The 21,499-nt window shown below is 36.1% G+C and overlaps 1 protein-coding gene across 50 annotated transcripts in view; it reads left to right on the top strand.

Annotated features, from left to right (window-relative positions):
* CLASP2 (cytoplasmic linker associated protein 2) overlaps window positions 1-21,499 on the top strand; it is a 246,743-nt gene that overhangs the window by 169,365 nt on the left and 55,879 nt on the right. For all 50 annotated transcript variants that reach the window (XM_035278616.3, XM_035278611.3, XM_035278606.3 and 47 more), the window contains 5 exons: window positions 2,323-2,486; window positions 3,578-3,656; window positions 11,766-11,909; window positions 17,457-17,600; window positions 18,655-18,761. In XM_035278616.3, coding sequence (XP_035134507.1) covers window positions 2,323-2,486; window positions 3,578-3,656; window positions 11,766-11,909; window positions 17,457-17,600; window positions 18,655-18,761 — 638 coding nt within the window. The remainder of the gene's footprint in view (window positions 1-2,322; window positions 2,487-3,577; window positions 3,657-11,765; window positions 11,910-17,456; window positions 17,601-18,654; window positions 18,762-21,499) is intronic.

The following is a 21,499-nucleotide window of genomic DNA, read 5'->3' as shown; positions in this document are numbered from 1 at the left end:
ATTTGGAGAAGGCCAGGAAAAAGCTGTTCTAGAGGTTCTGAGGCCTCATGGGATAGATCAGAGAGACTTTGTCAAATAGGCCATACTTGTAATGAAAACAGAATCATGATGAAGACCTGCAAAAGGAGAATTCCTGGCCACTAGAAAGAAGGGAAATAAAAGGAAAGCAGTGTCAAGTTACAGAATGGCCAAATATACTAAACTTAATGAAGAAGCTATTATACATCACGATTAAAAAGTAATTGGTGGGAGCAATAGGAGGGAAGCAGAAAGAGAATTTCTTGGGATGACATCTGCAACTGTAAGCAAAGGATTTAAGTAGAGAATAAAAGAATAAAGATGATAGAGGAGACCATGTTTTAAGAGAGCAAGAATATAAAATAGATTAGCCTTAAAATGAATCAGATCACTTCTTTCTTGGAGAGATGACGATTAGAAGGATAGGTACAGAGGAAATCAAATTGAGGGAAGAGTCAATGGAGAATTTCATGTTGAATGACAGTAAAGTAGATGAGGTAAGTCCTCTGGCAATAGAGTGAATAGAGCACAGCTGAAAACCAAGTGACCTAGCCTTAAGTCCTGGCCTAGCTATTAACCATCTGTGAAACATTGGGCAAGTCATATTATTCTCTGATTCCCTGTTTCCTCATCCATAAAATAGGGTTCACCTAGGCATTCTAATGTCTGTGATTTTCAGAATGGATTTTCATGTAGGAAAGCTTGAAGTTGGAATCTTCAGGAGCATAGACAAGTGTTGAAACAAGGGTAAAAGTGAACCAAAGAATAGGATAATGGTGTCCTGGTAAATGAACTTTAGAGGAGAGGCAGGAAGCCCTGATTTGTAGCATTTGCCAATTTCTGAGATGTGAATACTCCTATCCCATCGTAGATGTCAAGCTACCAACCACTTCACAAAATTCCTGAATATTTAACAGTTAACTCTAGATAGGTACAAACTGATGCCAGCACATCACTGGACAGATTTGCCAGGTAACAGTAAGAATCAGGATCAGATTAGTTACATGCATTTGTCATAGACTAGGTCTAGTGAAGTTCCTTCACAATATTCTTGGCCCTCAGGATAGGGCCAGAGACAGTTTAATGAAGCAGTTGGCCAAGTATGGAATCTAAGAGAAGCCAAGTTCTTGGGGAGTTGTTGGGGTAGGGGTGGGATGAGAGTTAAAGGAATCCACACTGAGTAAGAACAGTGTTGAAGCATACATTTCTGGGGAACAGAGAATACTCAAACATTTAATTATAGTTTCTGCTGTTACAGGTATAGAGCATCTTAAGCAAATGGCTAAAGTATATTTTTATTTTTAACTCGGTTTAAATGTTAAAGCTTAATTACAATTTTGATAAAGAAAATCCTTCATTTCTAACAAGAAAAAACAAGAGTTTATCTGTAACTGTATAAAGGGAATTCAAGAAATATTCATTTAGAGCAAAACCCTTAATTCTCAAATTAACATAATTACTTTTTTAGAGTAGCTCGAAAAGTTAATGATTTTAAGATTTCTTTAACCCATAGTTAAAAGTATTTTTATGAGCTACATTACTTATAAACATTAGCTTCCCTTCACTATAATAATTTTTTCAACCTTATGAAAAATTTTAAACAAATAAATTAATATTGGAAATAAGTAAAAAAAAAACCCATAAATGGTTATGGAGACTAATAGTATGCCATCTAGGACTTTTTAAAAATCGCTAAAGTTTAGATGTAGACATTCATCTTGAATTTATTTTATTTTAGATGCAATTACAGTTATCTCAAATTATTTAAAATTACCATTGAGGCAGTTTTAATAAATGACATATTCCATACCAAATTATTTATGACAATTGTCATTTTGAGAAATCTGAGAATTCTCTAACTATTAAGCCAGATAAATTTTACACTTTAAGGTCATTATAGTCATCTTTTTATTTATTCAGTGCCATTCTTTAGAAAAGCCGAGAGTTAATGAAACTATATTTTCTTTCCCTATATTTTATATAAAACGGATTTCACTTTAACCAGTTTAAGCTGTGGCATCATTGATAACATTAGGTGTGCCAGCCATTATGGCCAAACTTTCTTTACCAAGTGACGCTGCATGGAATAGCTAATTGTCAAACTTCTGCAGAAGTTGGATAACAGTTCAAATGTACTCTTGTATCACAGTGTCCAATGAAAAGCAAGAGAGATTGTTTTTCCGCTTGGCTGCCAATCGCTGTGCCTCTGATTCCTGTGTTCCTTTCTATATTCGTTTTGAATTGAACATAGAGGTCAATATTTCCTCTTTTTTTCTCCCTACCTCTCCCCTTTATCAACTGTAGGTATTCAGCATGTTTTTGGAGACTCTAGTGGATTTCATACAAGTCCACAAAGATGATCTTCAAGATTGGTTGTTTGTGCTGCTGACACAGCTACTGAAAAAAATGGGTGCTGATTTGCTTGGATCTGTTCAGGCAAAAGTTCAGAAAGCCCTTGATGTTACAAGGTAATTTTTTTTTCATATATTTCAAGTTAACCAGATAATAACTAGGAATATTTAACTCATATATTAATAGTTCAGATTTCTGAGTCCCTTTGAACAATTTAGACTGCATGGCTCCATTAGAAGATTGTTAATTATGCCCATTCACATTGTATATTTAATGCAATATTTTTTTTTTAGGTCGAACCCTGAATTTCTTTTATAAAAATTATATTAATATTGGTTGAGTAATTCAAGGTGTTATTTTATCTTAATTGATATATCAGCAGCTGGACACAGTGGCTCACACCTATAATCCCAGCAGTTTGGGAGGCTAAGGCAGGCGGATCACTTGAGGTCAGGAGTTTGAGACCAGACTGGTCAACATAGCAAAAAACCTGTCTCTACTAAAAATAATACAGATTAGCCAGGTGTGGTGCCAGGCACTTCTAATCGCAGCTACTTGGAAGGCTGAGGCCAGAGAATCACTTGAACCTGGGAGGTGGAGGTGCAGTGAGCTGAGATTGTACCACTGCACTCAAGCCTGGGCAATAGAGCGAGACTCTGTCTACACAAAAAAAAAAAAAAGAAAGAGAAAAGTATCAGCAAAGTAAGATTGAAGATTTTATTTAATCTACTGTAAAAAATATTTATGTTTATTTAAACATGTTTTATTATGCATTTCAGTATTCTGAATCTCTTTTCAGAGATTTTGAACCAATGATATAATTCTATTTCTTGTGTAGATTGTTGAAGTCACTTATTTCAATATCCATTTACTGTGTTGAGGTGAGTCAGAATTCAGATTTTAGGTGTAAAGAAACATTTCTGAGAATGTTAAACTTTTTACTGAATGCATTTTTCTGATTATAGTTGAGGCAAGATAGGCTGTTATTTACTGTAGTGTTGCTTTTTAACCCTGTACTGAGTACCAATTCAAATGTTTATATTCTTCTGAGGATACGTTTATTTTATACTATACCAGCTAGGTTATACCACATGCAGATACCACTTTATGCATGCCTTTTGGGTGACAATTGGTATTAAGCATAGTCTTTGCTGTTACATACGTACTTACTTAATTTTTGTTTTGTTTTGCTTTGTTCTTATTTCAGAGAATCTTTTCCAAATGATCTTCAGTTCAATATTTTAATGAGATTTACGGTTGATCAGACCCAAACACCAAGCTTAAAGGTAAAAATTTGAGGTCTTTTAAAGACATTATAAGGAATTGAAGTATTTTTTAATAAAGTGATATTGATATTTGTATTTCCGTCACATGAGAAGCTGTTCAATCAGTGGGTTTTGTTTTTTATAAACTTTCAGACAGTCAAGCCAGCACTTCGGGACCAGCTTCACTCTTTTTGGAGCTCCAAGGTTTTTTTGTTTTTGTTTTCATCTGCATTATTTCTTTTCTTAACTCTCTGCAGTGTTTGCATCTATATTCAACTACTAACCTTTGTAAGCCTTCTACGCATGCACATATTTGATTTCAAATGTTATTTAAATGTCAGACTCTAAGTCTTTTGGAGAAACTTAATGATGACACATATTTAGAAGGCATCACAGTATGGCCATCTAACCCTAAACTGGTTATGCAAACTCACTCTTAACTAATTTTATGTTTGTGATTTCCCAATACTTTTTTAAGTGTTAGGCGTTTTAACAGGTATTTTAAGCAAAATCTCCATTTTGCCTATGTACTAACTAAGCAAAAATTTTTAAATTTAATCACAGTGCCTTTCTTCAGTTATCCTTAACTGAAATAGTAACTTTTTTTCCTGATGTATGCATAACGTTTGCAGTTATAGTTAACTTTCTCATTTGTTATATGCACACATTTTGCAGTTAATGTAAAAACTAGATGGATTCCAATTTGTGATTTTAAATGATTATTAAATTTTACATAAAATTTTAAAAAGTTAATGTAAAAGAATAGCCCCTGAATTCTTTACTAAAGTTTTTTTTAGTGAGTTTTATTAACGGAGATTAAAGTCAGGGAAATAACAAGCATATAATGAGTCCTATATTTTTCTGCTCTATCCTGCACGAAATATATTTCTACAAGCATTACAGCATTACTGCCCAAGATTGGTTTTTCCCTTTTGTTTCTGAATGCAGTTGTCCCTTAGAATCACAATTATGTTTCTTACCAGGGTTGACTTTGTTAAACCAAAAAGTGTCTGAGACGAGTCTCAATCAATTTAGAGGTTTAGTTTGCCAAGATCGAGGATGCATCCAGGAGGAATAGACACAAGTAGGATCTGTGACATGTGCTTTTTTTTCAGAGAGGGTTTTGAGGAGTTTAATATTTAAAAGAGAAACAGCCAGCGGGGGGGAAAGAGGAACAGTCAGTTTTGTATGCATTCATCTCATGCTCAATAAATCTGCATCTTACATAAGAGAAAGTAAACATAGAGTAGAGGAAGAAGTCAAATATGTATTTGTCTCTGGATGAGTGGAGGGATGATTTCTAGTCTCATCTCTGTCCTCTACCTGTGAAAATAAACTGCTAATTCACATTGTCTGCATGAGGGAGACCATCTGAAGAGATATGTGGCCTTCTGTCTTGGAGCTGTCTGTTTATGAACAAATGGGAGGTGGTTTTTGGATGACTAAGTTCCCAAGCTTAACTCTTCCTTTTCGTATAGGCCATTTTATTTTCCTTTCACAACTTACACTCAATATAATGTTGTTTTCTTAGCACTTCTTGGGGAAAGAGGTTTCATCTTTTGCTTTTAAAAAGTGACCTGTTCAGGGCAGGGCGTGGTGGCTCAAGCCTGTAATCCCAGCACTTTGGGAGGCCAAGGCGGGTGGATCACGAGGTCAAGAGATTGAGACCATCCTGGTCAAGCAAGGTGAAACCCCGTCTCTACTAAAAATACAAATAATTAGCTGGGCGTGGTGGCGCGTGCCTATAATCCCAGCTACTCAGGAGGCTGAGGCAGGAGAATTGCCTGAACCCAGGAGGCGGAGGTTGTGGTGAGCCGAGATCGCGCCATTGCACTGCAACCTGGGTAACAAGAGTGAAACTCCATCTCAAAAAATAAAAAGTGACCTGTTCTCACTCATAGGAGGGTGTTGAACAATGAGAACACATGGACACAGGGAGGGGAGCATCACACACTGGGATGTGTCAGGGGGAACTAGGGGAGGGACAATGAGGGGTGGGGAGTTGGGGAGGGATAACATGGGGAGAAATGCTAGATACAGGTGGTGGGGAGGAAGGCAGCAAACCACATCGCCGTGTATGTACCTATGCAACAATCTTGCATGTTCTTCACGTGCACCCCAAAACCAAAAAGGCAATAAAAAATATATATGTATATATATAAATTTTTTTTAAAGTGACCTGCAGAAGAAGAATTTACTTGATATTTTTGAACTCATTTTATTACTAAGGCATTGTGCTAGGTATTTCTGGGAATATCAAGTCTATAATTTTATCATTAAACATAATATCTAATAAACTCTAAATGGTAATAAAAGTTATGATACAGGTACCTGTAGTGGTGTTCAAGTGCTACTAAAATATATGTAGAGTTAGCTCAGTGTGGTAGTGCATGCCTTTTATAGTCCTAGTTCCTCAGGAGGTGAGGCAAGAGGATTGCATGCACCCAGGAGTTGAGATTACAGTGAGCTCTGATCACACCACTGCACTCCAAACTGGGAGCCTCTTTTTGTTAGAGACAGAGTGAGACTCTGTCTCAAAAAATAAAAATTAAAAAGGAGGGAAAGGAGAGAGGGTGGGATGTAGGAGGGAGAGAGAGAGGGAAGAAAGGAGGATAGAAAATGCATATAGAGATGTTTCACAGGCCAGTGCAAATGAAAGTCTAAACCAGCTTAAGAAATAAGGGTGAGGCTGGGTACAGTGGCTTACACCTGTAATCCCAGCAGTACTTTGGGAGGCCGAGGCAGGCAGATCAGGAGTTCAAGACCAGCCTGGCCAACATGGAGAAATCCCATATCTACTGAAAATACAAAAATTAGCCAGGCGTGGTGGTGGGGACCTGTAGTTCCAGCTACTCAGGGGGCTGAGGCAGGAGAATTGCTTGAACCCAGGAGGCAGAGGTTGCAGTGAGTCATAATTGTGCCACTGTATTTTAGTCTGGGAGACAGAACGAGACTCCAAATCGTGCCACTGCACTCCAGTCTGGGAGAGAGAGTGAGACTCGGTCTCAAAAACAAAAAAACAAGGGGTTGATAGTTGAGTTTAGAGAGAATAAGTTGCTGGAGATTCGAAGAGAAAGACAAAGCGAAGATTTGAAATGAGACATGCACAAATTAAAACTAGCTTTCCTATTGGAAAACAGTATACTGGAAACTGGAATCACAGATCGTTTCTCTAAGAGCCTAAATTATTTATAAATATGTATTTAATATAGATATATTAGCAAATCCATGAGGGAAAATAACTTTTCGGCTGGGCACAGTGGCTCACGCCTGTGATCCCCGCACTTTGGGAGGCTGAGGCAGGGGATTATCTGAGGTCAGGAGTTTCAGACCAGCATGTCCAACTTGGTGAAACGCTGTCTCTACTGAAAATACAAAAAAATTAGCTGGGCATGGTAGTGGGTGCCTATAATCCCAACCGCCAGGGAGGCTGAGGCAGGAGAATTGCTTGAACCCAGGAGGTGGAGGTTGCTGTGAGCCAAGTCTGTGCCACTGCCCTCTGGCCTAGGCAACAGAGTAACACTCCGTCTCACACACAAAAAAAAGAAAATAACTTTTTAATTCTTAAATCAGTGTTTTAGAATAGCAGAGAAGAGTTATATTGGAGCCATATCTTATGTCAAAAATAAAAGCAGTTTTCAAGTGGGTAACAGGGTTAAGTATAAAAAATTTTGCAGATTATAGAAAACCACAAATAACTTGAGTATCAGATCTAAAAAAATTTTTAGTGATTTTCAGATAAATGATGAATGTTTATATAAAATTTTACATCTCTTTCTGAGTGTCATGTGATTACATGTCAAGCGGAAGCAATGGGGGAAATGCCAATACAAAGTGGTTTTATTTGAATTAATAATACTTTAAAGATAAATGTAATTTTTGCTGACCTCTTTTTTCTGGGTTTCACAAACAAGTTAAAGAATTTCACATCCCTAGCAGCTAGATTGTTTTTTCTTCTCTGAAAAAGAATGCGTGTTTGCTGCATTAAAATTATAAACTGGGGGCTGGGCATGGTGGCTCACGCCTGTATTCCCAGCACTTTGGGAGGCCGAGGTGGGTGGATCACGAGGTCAAGACATCAAGACCATCCTGGTCAACATGGTGAAACCCCGTCTTTACTAAAAATACAAAAAATTAGCTGGGCACGGTGGCGTGTGCCTGTAATTTCAGCTACTCAGGAGGCTGAGGCAGGAGAATTGCCTGAACCCAGGAGGCGGAGGTTGCAGTGAGCCGAGATCGCGCCATTGCACTCCAGCCTGGGTAACAAGAGCGAAACTCCGTCTCAAAAAAAAAAATTATAAACTGGGTACAACCTTGTAAAATATCCTAATAAATGTACATGTTCAAATGATTATATGTGTATTGTGGTTATGTTGCCTATCAGTATAGTAAACACATACATTCTGTGAAACCCTTTTAAAATTTTGCATGACAATAAATTGCCAAGCAACTGTACTAATTGAACTTCACATAGTATAATTAAATATATTCAGTTATTGATGATGGCAAATTATAAACAAAATACATTGATGTTCATTTTTTGATTTAACATAGTCACCTTCCAGCTATTCACACTGAGTGAGGATGGCATTGCTTCAACAATTCACAATATTGGCCGGGGAATGTTGGCTTATCCCTATAATCCCATCACTTTGGGAGGCCAAGATGGGCAGATCGCTAGAGCCCAGGAGTTCAAGACTAGCCTGGGAAACATGACCAAACCCTGTCTCTACAAAAAAAAGTTTTTAAAATTAGCTGGGTGTGGTGGTGCACGCCTGTAATCTTAGCTACTCGGGAAGCTGAGGTGGGAGAATCACTTCAGTTGGGATGTCGAGGCTACAGTGAGCCAAGATCACAACACTGCACTCCATCCAGCCTGTGTGACAGAGTGAGACCTTATCTCCAAAAAAAAATTTAGTTGTGCCTGGTACTTTAAAACTAACCATAAGTCTCTCTTCCTGTCTACTATGCATTTCTGATGGCTAGTAGGTTAACTTTTGGTTTTTGCAATAAATTTATTTAAAATTATAAATGTGTCTTTTAATTGACAAGTAAAAATTCTGTATATGCTTTGATATATGTATGCATTGTGGAATGGCTAAATCAAGGTACATAACATTTGTGTTACCTCATAGGTGTATTGTGTATCTTTTTTTTTTGTGGTAAGAACACATAAAATTCACTCTTATCAGTTTTCATATAGACAATATATTGTTCTTAACTGTAGTCACCATGATGTACAGGTGTCTTTTTGTTGTTGTTGTTTATTAAGAGAAACTGTTTCTTAGCCCACATATTTATATTTCATAGTTCAGAAATACAAGTCAGTTACAAACTTCTAGGTCATTCAACTTAAAGAAATCGTTTATATTCATAATTTGTTTGCACTCTGAAAGATACCAGCCTTCTCTCATGTCCTCAAAATCTTTCTTGGAATCGTAATTTCCATAGAAATCTTCATGTGTCTTCTTTCTTGGTTTAGCTACAGCAAACTTATAAACATAAGCATTCATTGCTACCCACAGGAATACAATGATGCTCCTACAATATGAAATTGCAGACACTCGGCCAGAAGGCCACACATCTAAGATTTCATCATAGCACTGGGAGTCATGGTAGTTACTGTACTTGGTAGCTTCGTTAACCTCTACACCAACATCCTTCCTGGCTGATGGAGAAATCAAATCTCTTGAACTTATTGTCTTTCTATGTCTGGCTTATTTCACCTGTTGTCCCCCAGGTTCGCCCGCATTATTGCAAATGACAGGATTTCCTCCTTTGTAAAGCTGAATAGTATTCCATTGTGTATATACACCACATTTTCTTTATTTTTCTGATCTTTGATAGACTGTTAGGTTTATTCTATATCTTGGTATTATGAGTAATGCTGCAGTGAACGTGGGAGTGCAGATGTCACTTCTACATTCTGATTTCATATCCTTTGGGTATATACCCACTAGTGGAATGCTGGATCATATGGCAGTTCTATTTTTAATTCCTCAAGGAATTAAATAGGAATCCATATTATTTTCCATAATGCCAGTACTAATTTACATTTCCACCAGCAGTGTGGAAGAGTTTCGTTTTCTACACATCATCACCTACACTTATCTTTCATCTTTTTGATAACAGCCGTTCTACCAGGTGTGAGGTGAGGTTTTAGTTTGCCTTTCCCTGAAGAATGCTGGTATTGATCATTTTTCCATATACCTGTTGGCCATTTATATGACTTCTTTTGAGAAACGTCTATTCAGATCTTTTGCCCATTTTCTAAACAGTTTGTTTTCTTGCTATTGAGTCATGTGAGTTTCTTATATATTTTGGATATTAGCCACTTATCAGATGTATGGTTTGCAGTACAGTATTTTCTCTCATTTCTAGTTGTCTCTTCACTCTGTTGATTGTATTGTTTGCTATGCAGAAGCTTTTTAGTTTATGTAATCTCATTTGTCTATTTTTGCTTTTGTTGCTTGTGTAAAGTTACAAATACTTTTTAAAATTCATTCATTAGGAAAGAAAAATGTAATTTGATCTCTTTAACTGGAATTAGGAAGGGAAAATTGTATAAGTGTCAGAACCTTATTTAAATATTTTACTTCCTGCTAATTTATTCAGTATCGCACTTCCCAGAGTCCATATTTGGCCTGAGTAACAAAAATGACATTAAAATCAATAGTAAGGGAAGAAAAAACATACTACTTTAAAATTAGACAATTTTTTCTCAAGTTTCAATGATACATTTAAACCTTCTTTACTCTACGTCAGCAAATTAGCATTTAATATATGTTTAGTATCCTTGCTGTATCCCAGGACTATGTCAAGTGCTGTTTCTTAAGTGCACAGGTACAACATGGTGACTATAGTTAATAACAATGTATTGTATACTTGAAAATTGCTAATGGGAGATGTAGGTCAAAGTATGCGAAGTGGCAAATCTATAGTAGGATTAAGTCTAAAGATCTAGTGGACAACATGAAGACCGTAGTTCATAATATTGGTTATATCTGGGGTTTTTGCTGGAAGAGCAGGTTTTAGGTGTTCTTGGTACATGCACAGAATGGGTAACCGAGATGATGGATTCATCGACATGCTTGACTGTAGGAAACATTTCACTGTGTATATGTGTATCAAAACATCATGTTATACATATTAAATATATAAAACTTTAAAACTGAATTTATAAAAAGAATAGCCAGGAGAATAGATTTTAAGTGTTCTCATCACACAAAAAATTAAGTATATGAGGTAATGTATATGTTAATTAGCTTAATTATAGCCCTTCCACAAATAAATATATTTCAAACATCTGCCTTCCGTGCATGTATACATCAAGTTTACTGGGAGAATATCGAGACCTTTAAACTGACACATAACATTTCTATACACGTAGGTGTTGTCTTTTCTTCAGTGGTACTTGTATAACCCATTTTTGTGACAGTTCTTTTGGAAGGCAGTTCTGACAACTGATGGACTCATTAAGGAACCTCATCTCGTCGTGAGAGTCTATGTCTGACCAAAAAAAAAAAACCTATATCGTCCACCTTGATTGCCACCTTGATTTGCCATGTCTTATTTCCAAAATACTTTTGTTCATTTTCCCAAAAACGAAATTTTACTGGGTTAAGAAGACTAGCTCTCTGTAAGGCTAGCTAAGGGTCAGCCGTAAGCTCTGAAGGCTGATTTAAGGAAATGTTTATAATCTTGTCAAGATAGTCTTCAGCAGTTGTTCAAACTTGGGGAATGAAACACCCGGGACCTCAAAGTTCTGATTATGTGTGAAAAAAATCATCAACACTGTCATATACTTGTACCTCAGGTAGGTAGGTGATTGTATTTGTTGTTGTTGTTGTTGTTGTTGTTGTTGTTGCTGATATTTGTTCATTTTCTATTTGTCAAAAAATAATCACCTGGCTGGACATGGTGACTTACGCCTGTAGTCCCAGCACTTTGGGAGACTGAGGTGGGAGGACTGTTTGAAGCCAGGAGTTCAAGACCAATCTGGCCAACATAATGAGACCCTATCTGTATATAAAAAATAATAAAAATAATCACCTGATTACTTTTGAAATATTCTCTAGTGTCTCACAATAACCATCTTACTGTTCTTTTTCTTTGTGCTTTCCTTTGCAGGTGAAAGTTGCTATCCTTAAATACATAGAAACTCTGGCCAAACAGATGGATCCAGCAGATTTTATAAATTCTAGTGAAACTCGCTTAGCAGTATCTCGGGTCATCACTTGGACAACAGAACCCAAAAGTTCTGATGTTCGGAAGGTATGTTTTAGTACAAGGTTGAGAAGATAAATTGGGAAAGCAAGTCAGTCATTATGGATTGACAGTGAACGAAGCTAATATTTTCAGGACCATACCAATTAGTAGTGAGTTATAAAGAACTTTTTAAAAAATATTTTAAGTTGTTTTAAATTGTATCCAATTAATATAAGCATAATTTTCAAACTTTGAATAAAAAATACCTACCCTTACAACAGTCCTCCCTCTAATTTTATAACCATTCAAAATATTCCAAATCATTCTCCCTGCGTTTACCTATACTTTTCAAATAAGAGCTTACACTATTGTTTGATTTATCCATTTTTAGACATTTTTTAAAATCTATTGATAAATGTAGATATTATCCATCTATCTTGGTAAGTGAGAACTTAGTTTTCTCAAACTTTCTGTATCCTTTCTAAGGTATTTATACAATACTTATGAATCAATTACTAGTTATTAGTAGAAAAGATTTACATTTGACTGTGCAGGTATTCACTTCTATATCAAGTGATTTGCGACTGCTTGCTTTCTTATAGATACATTATTTGTCCTGGAGTTGATCATTTGCCTTGCTTTTTCATTTGCCTAGTATTTTTTTTTTAAGTATAGTATTTTCAACATCTCTGCTCTATGTGTATGGCTATTATTTTCCATATGCTCAAAAACATAGATTATTATTTTATTTTCTAGAGAGCTCCTTCCTGGACACTTTGTTCTTTTCTCCAGTTTTGACATTTTTCTCCTCAGGCCTGCTGTACACACATCTGCCTGCAATTTCTATTGAGTGTCTTCCTGAAACTTATCTTTATCCCTGTTTACATCTTGTTTTGTTTTGTTTTGAGACAGAGTTTCATTTTTTAACCCAGGCTGCAGTGCAGAGGCATGATCTTGGCTCACTGCAGCCTCCACCTTCTGATAAAAGTGATTCTCATGGCTTAGCCTCCCTGGTAGCTGGGATTACTAATGTGCACCGCCACACTTGGCTAAGTTTTGTATTTTTAAGAGAGACATGATTTCATTATGTTGTCCAGGCTGGTCTTGAACTCCTGTTCTCAAGTGATCTGCCCACCTGGGCCTCCCAAAGTGCTGGAATTATAGACATGAGCCACTGCGCCTGGCCTATTTTTTGCATCTTATATCTACTTCTATTTACTTTCTTTTCTGGTGAATCATTTCCATCAACATTTGCTGGAAAAGGAGTACACATAGGCTGGACGCAGTGGCTCACGCCTATAATCTCAACACTGGTAGGCCGAGGCAGACAAATTGCCTGAGCCCAGGAGTTTGAGACCAGTCTGGGCAACATGGTGAAACCCTGGCTCTACTGAATATATAAAAAGTTGGGTGCAGTGGCATGCACCTGTAGCCCTAGCTTCCTGGGAGGCTAAGGTGGGAGGATTGCTTTAGCCCAGAATGTCGAGGATGCAGTGAGACAAGGTTGTGCCACTACACTCCAGCCTGTATGACAGAGTGAGACCCTATCTCAAAAAAAAAAAAAAAAAGAGTACACAGAATATACATTTTTGTGATCTTTATTTCCAGTGATGAGCACTATACCCAACAGCAGAATATATATTCTCAAGTACACATGGAACATTCTGCATGTTAGGCCATGAAACAAACCTCAGTAGATTAAAATGATAGAACTAATACACAGTATGTTCTCTGACCACAATAGAATGAAATTAGAGTCAATAACAGAAAGGAATTTGGAAAACCCACAAACAGCTCACTCTAATCAGTGAGCCAAAGAGGAAATCAAAAGAGAAATAAGAAAATAGGCTGAGAAATACATTGAGGTTAGTGAAAACGAAGACCAAAATGTATCAGATAAAGCTAAAGCAGTGCTTCGAGGGAAATTTATAGCTGTTAAGCCTACAATAAAAAGAGGAAGGCTCTCAAATCAGTCATCCAAGTTACCACCATAAGACATTGCATAAAGAAAAGCAAACTAAACCTGAAGACAGCAGAAGGAAGGATATAATCAAGATTAAAGCAAAAGTTAATGAAACAAAGAGTGGGAAAGCCAGTGAAACCAAAAGCTTGTTCTTAAGAAAGATCAACAAAATTGACAAACCTTTAGCTAAATGTATCAGGTTAAAAAGAGAGAACATTCAAATTACTAGAATTACAAATGTGGCTGGGTGTGGTGGCTCATGCCTGTAATCCCAACACTTTGGGAGGATCACATGAGGCTGGGAGTCTGAGACCAGCCTGGGCAATATGACAAGACCTCATCTATACAAAAGAAAAATTCAAAATTAGGTGAGTATGGTAGTGTATGCCTCTAGTCCCAGTGACTCAAGAGACTGAAGCAGGAAGATCACTTAAGCCAAGGAGTTCAAGGGTGCAGTGAGCTATGATTATGCTGCTGCACTCCAGCCTGGATGATAGTTAACTCCCAACTCAAAAGAAAAAAAGAAATGAAAAGAAACATAAATCATTATTCTAGTAGGAAATCACTAGAAAATGTCTCAAGCTAGTAATGAAGAAATAATTGTATAAGTCTGTCAATCCTATCATTAAAAACAAGCATTACAAAAGGGAACTCTGGAGAGCTGAAAAAGGGAATTAAGATTTATAAAACGTTTCCTAAAACTGTTTTTAAAAATCTGTATGTATGTATTTGATTTATAGACTTAAAAATTATTTTAACGTAACTACTGAGCTTATACAAAAGGATTATAGAGAAATACTATGCATAATTATATGCCAGTAAATTAGGTAACTTAGATGAAATGGACAATTTCTAGAAAGATACAAACTACCAAAACCGACTCAAGAAGAAATAAACAGTATAAATAGAAATACAACAGGAAGTTGATTTAGTAATCAAAAACTATGCACAAGCCAGGCACAGTGGTTCACACCTATAATCCTAGCACTTTGGGAGGCTAAGACAGGTAGGTTGTCTGAGCCCATGAGAAACCAGCCTGGGTAACATGGTGAAACCCTGTTTATACAAAAATGAGTGTGGTGGCACACGTCTGTAGTCCCAGCTATTTAAGAGGCAGAGGTAGAAAGATCACTTAAGTCCTAGAAGTTGAGGTTGCAGTGAACTGTGATCATGCCACTGTACTCCAGCCTGTGTGACAGAGCAACACCCCATCTCAAAAAAATACATACATAAAATAAAACTACACAATGAAAAGCCCAGGCTCAGATGGCTTCATTGGTGGTAAATCTCATCAAACATTAATATCAATTCTTCACATATTCTTCCAAACAAACAGAAGAGGAAAGAATACTTCCCAATTTATTCTGTGAGAGCAGTTTTATCCTGGTACCAAAAATAGACAGAGATATCAGACATCAAAAAAACACCACAGATCAGCATCTCTTTATAAATACCTTAATCCTCAACAAAATGCTGGCCAGCCAAATTTAGCAACGTATATAAAAGAATTACATACCATGACTGTATTAGTTCATTTTTATGCTGCTGATAAAGACATACCTGAGATTGGGCAATTTGCAAAGAAAGAGGTTTAATTGGTCTTACAGTTTCATGTGGCTCAGGAAGCCTCACAATCATGGCAGAAGGCAAGGAGGAGCAAGTCACGTCTTACATGGATGGCAGCAGGCAGAGAGAGAGAGAATGAGCCAAGTAAAACAGGTTTCCCTTTATTAAACCATCAGATCTCATGATACTTATTCACTACCACAAGAACAATGTGGCGAAACCACCCCTGTGATTCAGTTATCTCCCATGGGTCCCTCCAACACTTGGGAATTATGGGAGTATAATTCAAGATGAGACTTGGGTGGGGACACAGAGCCAAGCCATATCAATGACCAATTGGGATATTTCCCAGGAATGCAAGGTTAGATTAACATCCAAAAATGTTAATATAATACACTATATCAATAGAAAAAATAAAAAAACCACATAATTATCTCAAAAGACACAGGAAAATAAAACACTTAAAAGTAAACAGGAATATTCATGACCTCGGATTTGGCAGTGGATTGTTAGATATGGTATCAGAAGCATAGGCAACAAATGGAAAAACAGGTAAGTTGGAGTTCATCAAAATTTAAATTTTGCAATATTCCAAGAACAAGAATACTGATGTGACTGTGGAAATCATAGGCACATTTTTAAGTCACGGAGTAATTATGTTTTTAAAGATTATGCTGTCTGATATGACACAAATGGACTAGTGTAAGGGAGAAGAAAGAGGAAAAGGTAAAGCTGATGTTGAAAGGAACCTAAGTCGTCATCTGTTTTAGGAAATCACTAGAAAATGTCTCAAGCTGATAAATGAAGAAATTAGTATAGAAATAGACAAATAGACCTATTTGAAGGAAGGTCCAGAGACACTTAGGTTTATATAGGAGATTAGACGTGTCACTTCACGAGGAAAGGATCATTGGTATATGGTTTGGGAGCAATTGAGATGTCTGTCCCTATGGGAGAAATAAAGCTGAATCTCTAAACTAGATGAACTAAAGTATATATTCTAGCACTCTTTTTTTTTTTTTTTTTTTTTGAGACTGAGCCTTACTCTGTTGCCCAGGCTGGAGTGCAGTAGCACGGTCTCCGCTCACTGCAACTTCTGCCTCCCAGGTTGAAGAAATCCTCCCGCCTCAGCCTCCCAAGTAGCTGGATTACAAGCACACACCACCACACCCAGCTAATTTTTGTATTTTTAGTAGAGACAGGATTTCACCATGTTGGCCAGGCTGGTCTCGAACTCCTGACCTCAGGTGATTCACCTGCCTCGGCCTCCCAAGGTGCTGTGATTACAGGTGTGAGCCACCGTGCCTGGCCTGTTATAGAGGTAATCCTATAGTTTTGTCTTCAGCAGTATGTAATAGATGTTTCTCAATTTCTACATTGAGAGCTGTGCCATCTTCCAAGACTGTGTTGTATAGTAATCCATTGTTCCAGTATAACATAATTTATTCCCCTCGTGTTGTATATTCAGATGTATTTTTCATAGAGTGAGTTCAGCAAGGTCCAAAATGAAGTGTGCAGATTTGGATACTTGTGTCATGTGATTATAAATGATTTGAGTTTCTCTCTTCCTTAATTCTCTATATAATTTGAATTTCAAAGTAATGTAGTTGATTACTTCATAAGCAGAAAAGAATTGTATAACTTTTCTTAACGTAAGCTTTACGTTGTTCCCATTTCCACAGAACAAACTTCCTTTAACTTCAAATTGTAGACTTGTTAGGTTAACTGCTTTTGAGAAATATATATATCCCTTCTCCTTGTAATTGCTTACTAGGAAAACTAAAGTACTGTACTAGTATGTAACAGAGTAACCCTGGAAACTGTCATGGTTACCTTTTGCCATTGTCTGTTAGGTTATAGTTATTATACTTTTCATATTCCCTTCTTACCTTCAAAAAAATAGTAGGTCAGTATTTTTTTATCTTTCCAACAAAGCAGTTTGAAAGCACATAAGAGTCTCTTCCTTTGCCCTGGAAAAGATGCTCAAGCTTCATGCTATTGAACAGAAATGTGGGGGTAGAAAATGGTCTCATTTGAGTAACAAAACTGCATTCATCTACTTCTTATATGCCTTTGTTTTTTAGGCAGCACAGTCAGTGCTGATATCATTATTTGAACTCAATACCCCAGAGTTTACAATGTTATTAGGAGCTTTACCAAAAACTTTTCAGGATGGTGCTACCAAGCTTCTTCATAATCACCTTCGAAACACTGGCAATGGAACCCAGGTAATTCTTACTTACTTTCTTGGCTATTCTATAATGTGGTGGTTGATTTAACAATAATTGCTTTGTTTTATATGACGTAAACTTGATCCTTACTGTATAATTTTTGCATCTTTATTTGGCATTTCCTGAGCAGAATTAAATATTGTCTTGGAAAGAATAGAGTCCCTATGCCTGTCCTGTTTATATTGTATTATAATTTGTATAGATTAGGATGGTGGTAAACGGTGGTTAGGGCATGAACAAGAAAAGCAAAACATGAGCAAAACATAGATGAGAGCACCAGCTGGAAGCCATTAGAATCAGGACATGCTCTTTAATTGAACCAATTCTTATTTGAGGACTAATGGGGATGACTCAAGAAATAAGTTCTGAGTAAATGGAACCTTGAAATGATATATGTATATATGTGTGTTTGTATATACATGTATGTATTTTTTACTGGTATGAAGTAATTTACGTAATATGCCTAAAGAATTGAACTAAAGAATTAAAGAGAGACATTTGATAGCAAACAAAGGAAATGCACTGATGACAGGCTTAAGGTAAAGTCTGAGGAGGGTTACAAGTAATCCTAAAACAATTTCTTGTGAACCAGAGTCAGTCATCTTTTGAAAAGGAGTAAGGATTATGTCATTATATCTTAAAAATAGACATATTAATAATATGACCAGATTTAACTCCCTTGGTGTAAAGCAAAGTCAAGGAGGAATAAAATTTGAGTATTAGTAATGGTTAGAAGAAGGAAATTAGCTCATAACAGAAAGCTAATTTAAAAGTACTAGTTTAGGATATCATTGAATCCTTAAGGGAAAGGATGTTGATAATATTTGAGAGCAGGAAGTAGGTGAGAACAGAAAAAGACTAAAGAGTTATGTAACTAAGTAGGAAGAAATTTTTTCCCGTGGAAACCAGACATAAGTACATGAATATTTAAAATATTGACCTGGAAATATGGCCTTTAATTGTGGTTCAACCTAATGTTTGTGTGGCTTAAGAATTTTTTTAAGTGAACTTATTTGTAATATGTTAATATTTCTTTGACTCCCTTCATCAGAGTTCCATGGGGAGTCCTTTGACAAGACCAACACCACGATCACCAGCTAACTGGTCCAGTCCTCTTACTTCTCCTACCAATACATCACAGAATACTTTATCTCCAAGGTAATAAAAGGATGATTTTTCATGATAGTTTGTGTTTGTAAATTCCTATTCTTTTTTTTTTTTTTTTGAAACAGAGTCTCACTCTGTCGCTCATGCTGGAGTGCAGTGGTGTGATCTCAGCTCACTGCAACCTCCACCTCCTGGGATCAAGTAATTCTCCAGCCTCAGTCTCCCAAGTAGCTGGAATTACAGGCACACGCCACCACACCTGGCTGATTGTTTGTATTTTTTAGAGAAACGGGGTTTTACCATGTTTGCCAGGCCAGTCTCAAATTCCTGACCCAGGTGATCCGCCTGGCTCAGCCTCCCAAAGTGCTGGGATTACAGGCATGAAGCACCACACCCAGCTGTAAATTCCCATTATTAAAAAGCAAGCGTTAATATAATTCCAGTCAATTCCCACTTGACTTGAAAGGTCTTAGAAAAGTAGAAACTTAGCAAATTAAAAAATTTTGAAGTTTATTTGAAAATTACTTAAATGATAATACATAGGATATGGAATTTTTTTAATAAGTGGAAAGAAAATGTGACAACTTTTTAAAATAAATTACTGTTTATATTAAATGGCATAATTATATTTCTCAGAAATGCTATATAAATCCAGTAAATTGTAAATTATGCCTTTCAGTTACATTATACTACTCAGTATGAGTGCTGATGAGGTCAATTATAATGATGAATTTGAAAAATTAAGTTTACAGACAAAACATGAAAATATATAACAAATAAGAAAAGGTGAAATATATAATGAATATATGACATTTATTATATATGTAAATAAATATAAATTTATTATGATATATATTATCATTAATTACATATATAACTATATTTAATGAATTACATATATAACTATATTTAATGAATTACATATGTAATATGTCATATATTCATTATATATTTAACCCGTCCCTATTTATTTTTTATGTTTTATCTGTCAGCTTAATATTTTCATTATATATGTAATGAATTATGTCTATATAGATATATATCATATTAATATATAAATCATAATATCTATATAAATTATAGATATATAAACATTTTATATATATATAATCCATTACATATTATATAGATATAATTCATTCTGTATATAATATCTGTGTAGTTCATTGTGTGTATAATATAAAATGTCATATTATATTTATATATGAATTTTATGTATAAACATATACATAATAAATAGTGAATATATACCTCTGAGGAAAAAATATGACCGAGAGATTGGGCCTTAATACAAAATAAAAGATGTGTATAATTTTCACACACTTGTGTGATTCAAGCATGAGCTGAATTTTAAATGACATTCTTGACTCCTTAGTAGACTAAAATTTTACTTTCTTTTCCTGGCCTTTTGAAAAATTGTTTGCATAGACCTTCAGCATTACTGATCAATAGAGAAATGCAAATCAACCCCACAAAGAGATACTATTTCACACCAGTCAGAATGGTTATCATTGAAAAGTCAAAAAATAACAGATGCTGGCAAGGTTGTGGAGAACTTTTACACTATTGTTGGGAGTGTAAATTAGTTGATCTATTGTGGAAGATAGTGTAGCAATTCCTCAAAGACCTAGAGACAGAACTATCATTTGAGCCAGCAATCCCACTACTAGGTATATACCCAAAGGAATATAAATCATTCTGTTGTAAAGACACATGCACATGTATGTTCACTGTAGCACTATTCATAATAGCAAAGACATGGAATCAATCTAAATGCCCATCAGTGATAGACTGGATAAAGAAAATGTGGTATGTATACACCATGGAATACTAAGCAACCATAAAAAAAAATAAGATCATGTCTTTTGCAGAGACATGGATAGAGCTGGAGACCATTATCCTTAGCAAACTAATACAAGAACAAATAAATACTTTGTATTCTCATTTGCAAGTAGGAGCTAAATGATGAAGACACATGAACACATAAAGGGGAACTACACACCCTGGGGCCTACTAGAGTGCAGAGGGTAGGAGGAGGGAGAGAATCAGGAAAAATAAACGGACATTAGGCCTAATACTTGGGTGATAAAATAATCTGTACAACAAACCCCCATGACACACGTTTACCTAGATAACAAATCTGTACATTCTGAACAAATATCCCTGAACTTAAAAGTTTTTTTTAAAAAAAGGAGTTGGGCTGAGTGCGATGGCTCACACCTGTAATCCCAGCTCTTTGCTAGGCTGAGACGTGCAGATCACTTGAGGTCAGGAGTTCAAGACCAGCCTGATCAACATGGCAAAACCTCATCTCTACTAATAATACAAAAATAGCCGGGCACGGTGGCATATGTCCATAGTTTCAGCTACTCAGGAGGCTTAGGCAGGAGAATCACTTGAACCCAGGAGGCGGAGGTTGCAGTGAACCAGTATCATGCCACCACACTCCAGCCTAAGTCACAGAGCAAGACTCAGTCTCGAAAAAAAAAAAGGAGTTTGGTATTTATATTTAATAGCTTGATTTTTGTCATTAGCCATGTAGTATAGTGTGCTTCATCAAGTTATTCATTAAAATTATTGGATAATAATACATCAACATCTAAGAAAGGAAAATATATTATAAACATTTTCTAGCCTATGTTTTCCATTCTACATATATGATAAATTTGGTAGCTAAATTCCAGCTTCAGTTGAGTTTTAGCATTTGATTATAGAGTTCATGTTAATAACATTTATGGATCAGGAACAATGGCTTATACTTGAAACCCCAGCATTTTAGGAGGCCGATG

Source organism: Callithrix jacchus, chromosome 17 (genome assembly GCF_049354715.1).
Source record: "Callithrix jacchus isolate 240 chromosome 17, calJac240_pri, whole genome shotgun sequence".
Classification (NCBI taxonomy): domain Eukaryota; kingdom Metazoa; phylum Chordata; class Mammalia; order Primates; family Cebidae; genus Callithrix; species Callithrix jacchus.
Note: the sequence above shows the minus strand (reverse complement) of the source record. Positions and strands in the feature narration are given on the sequence as shown.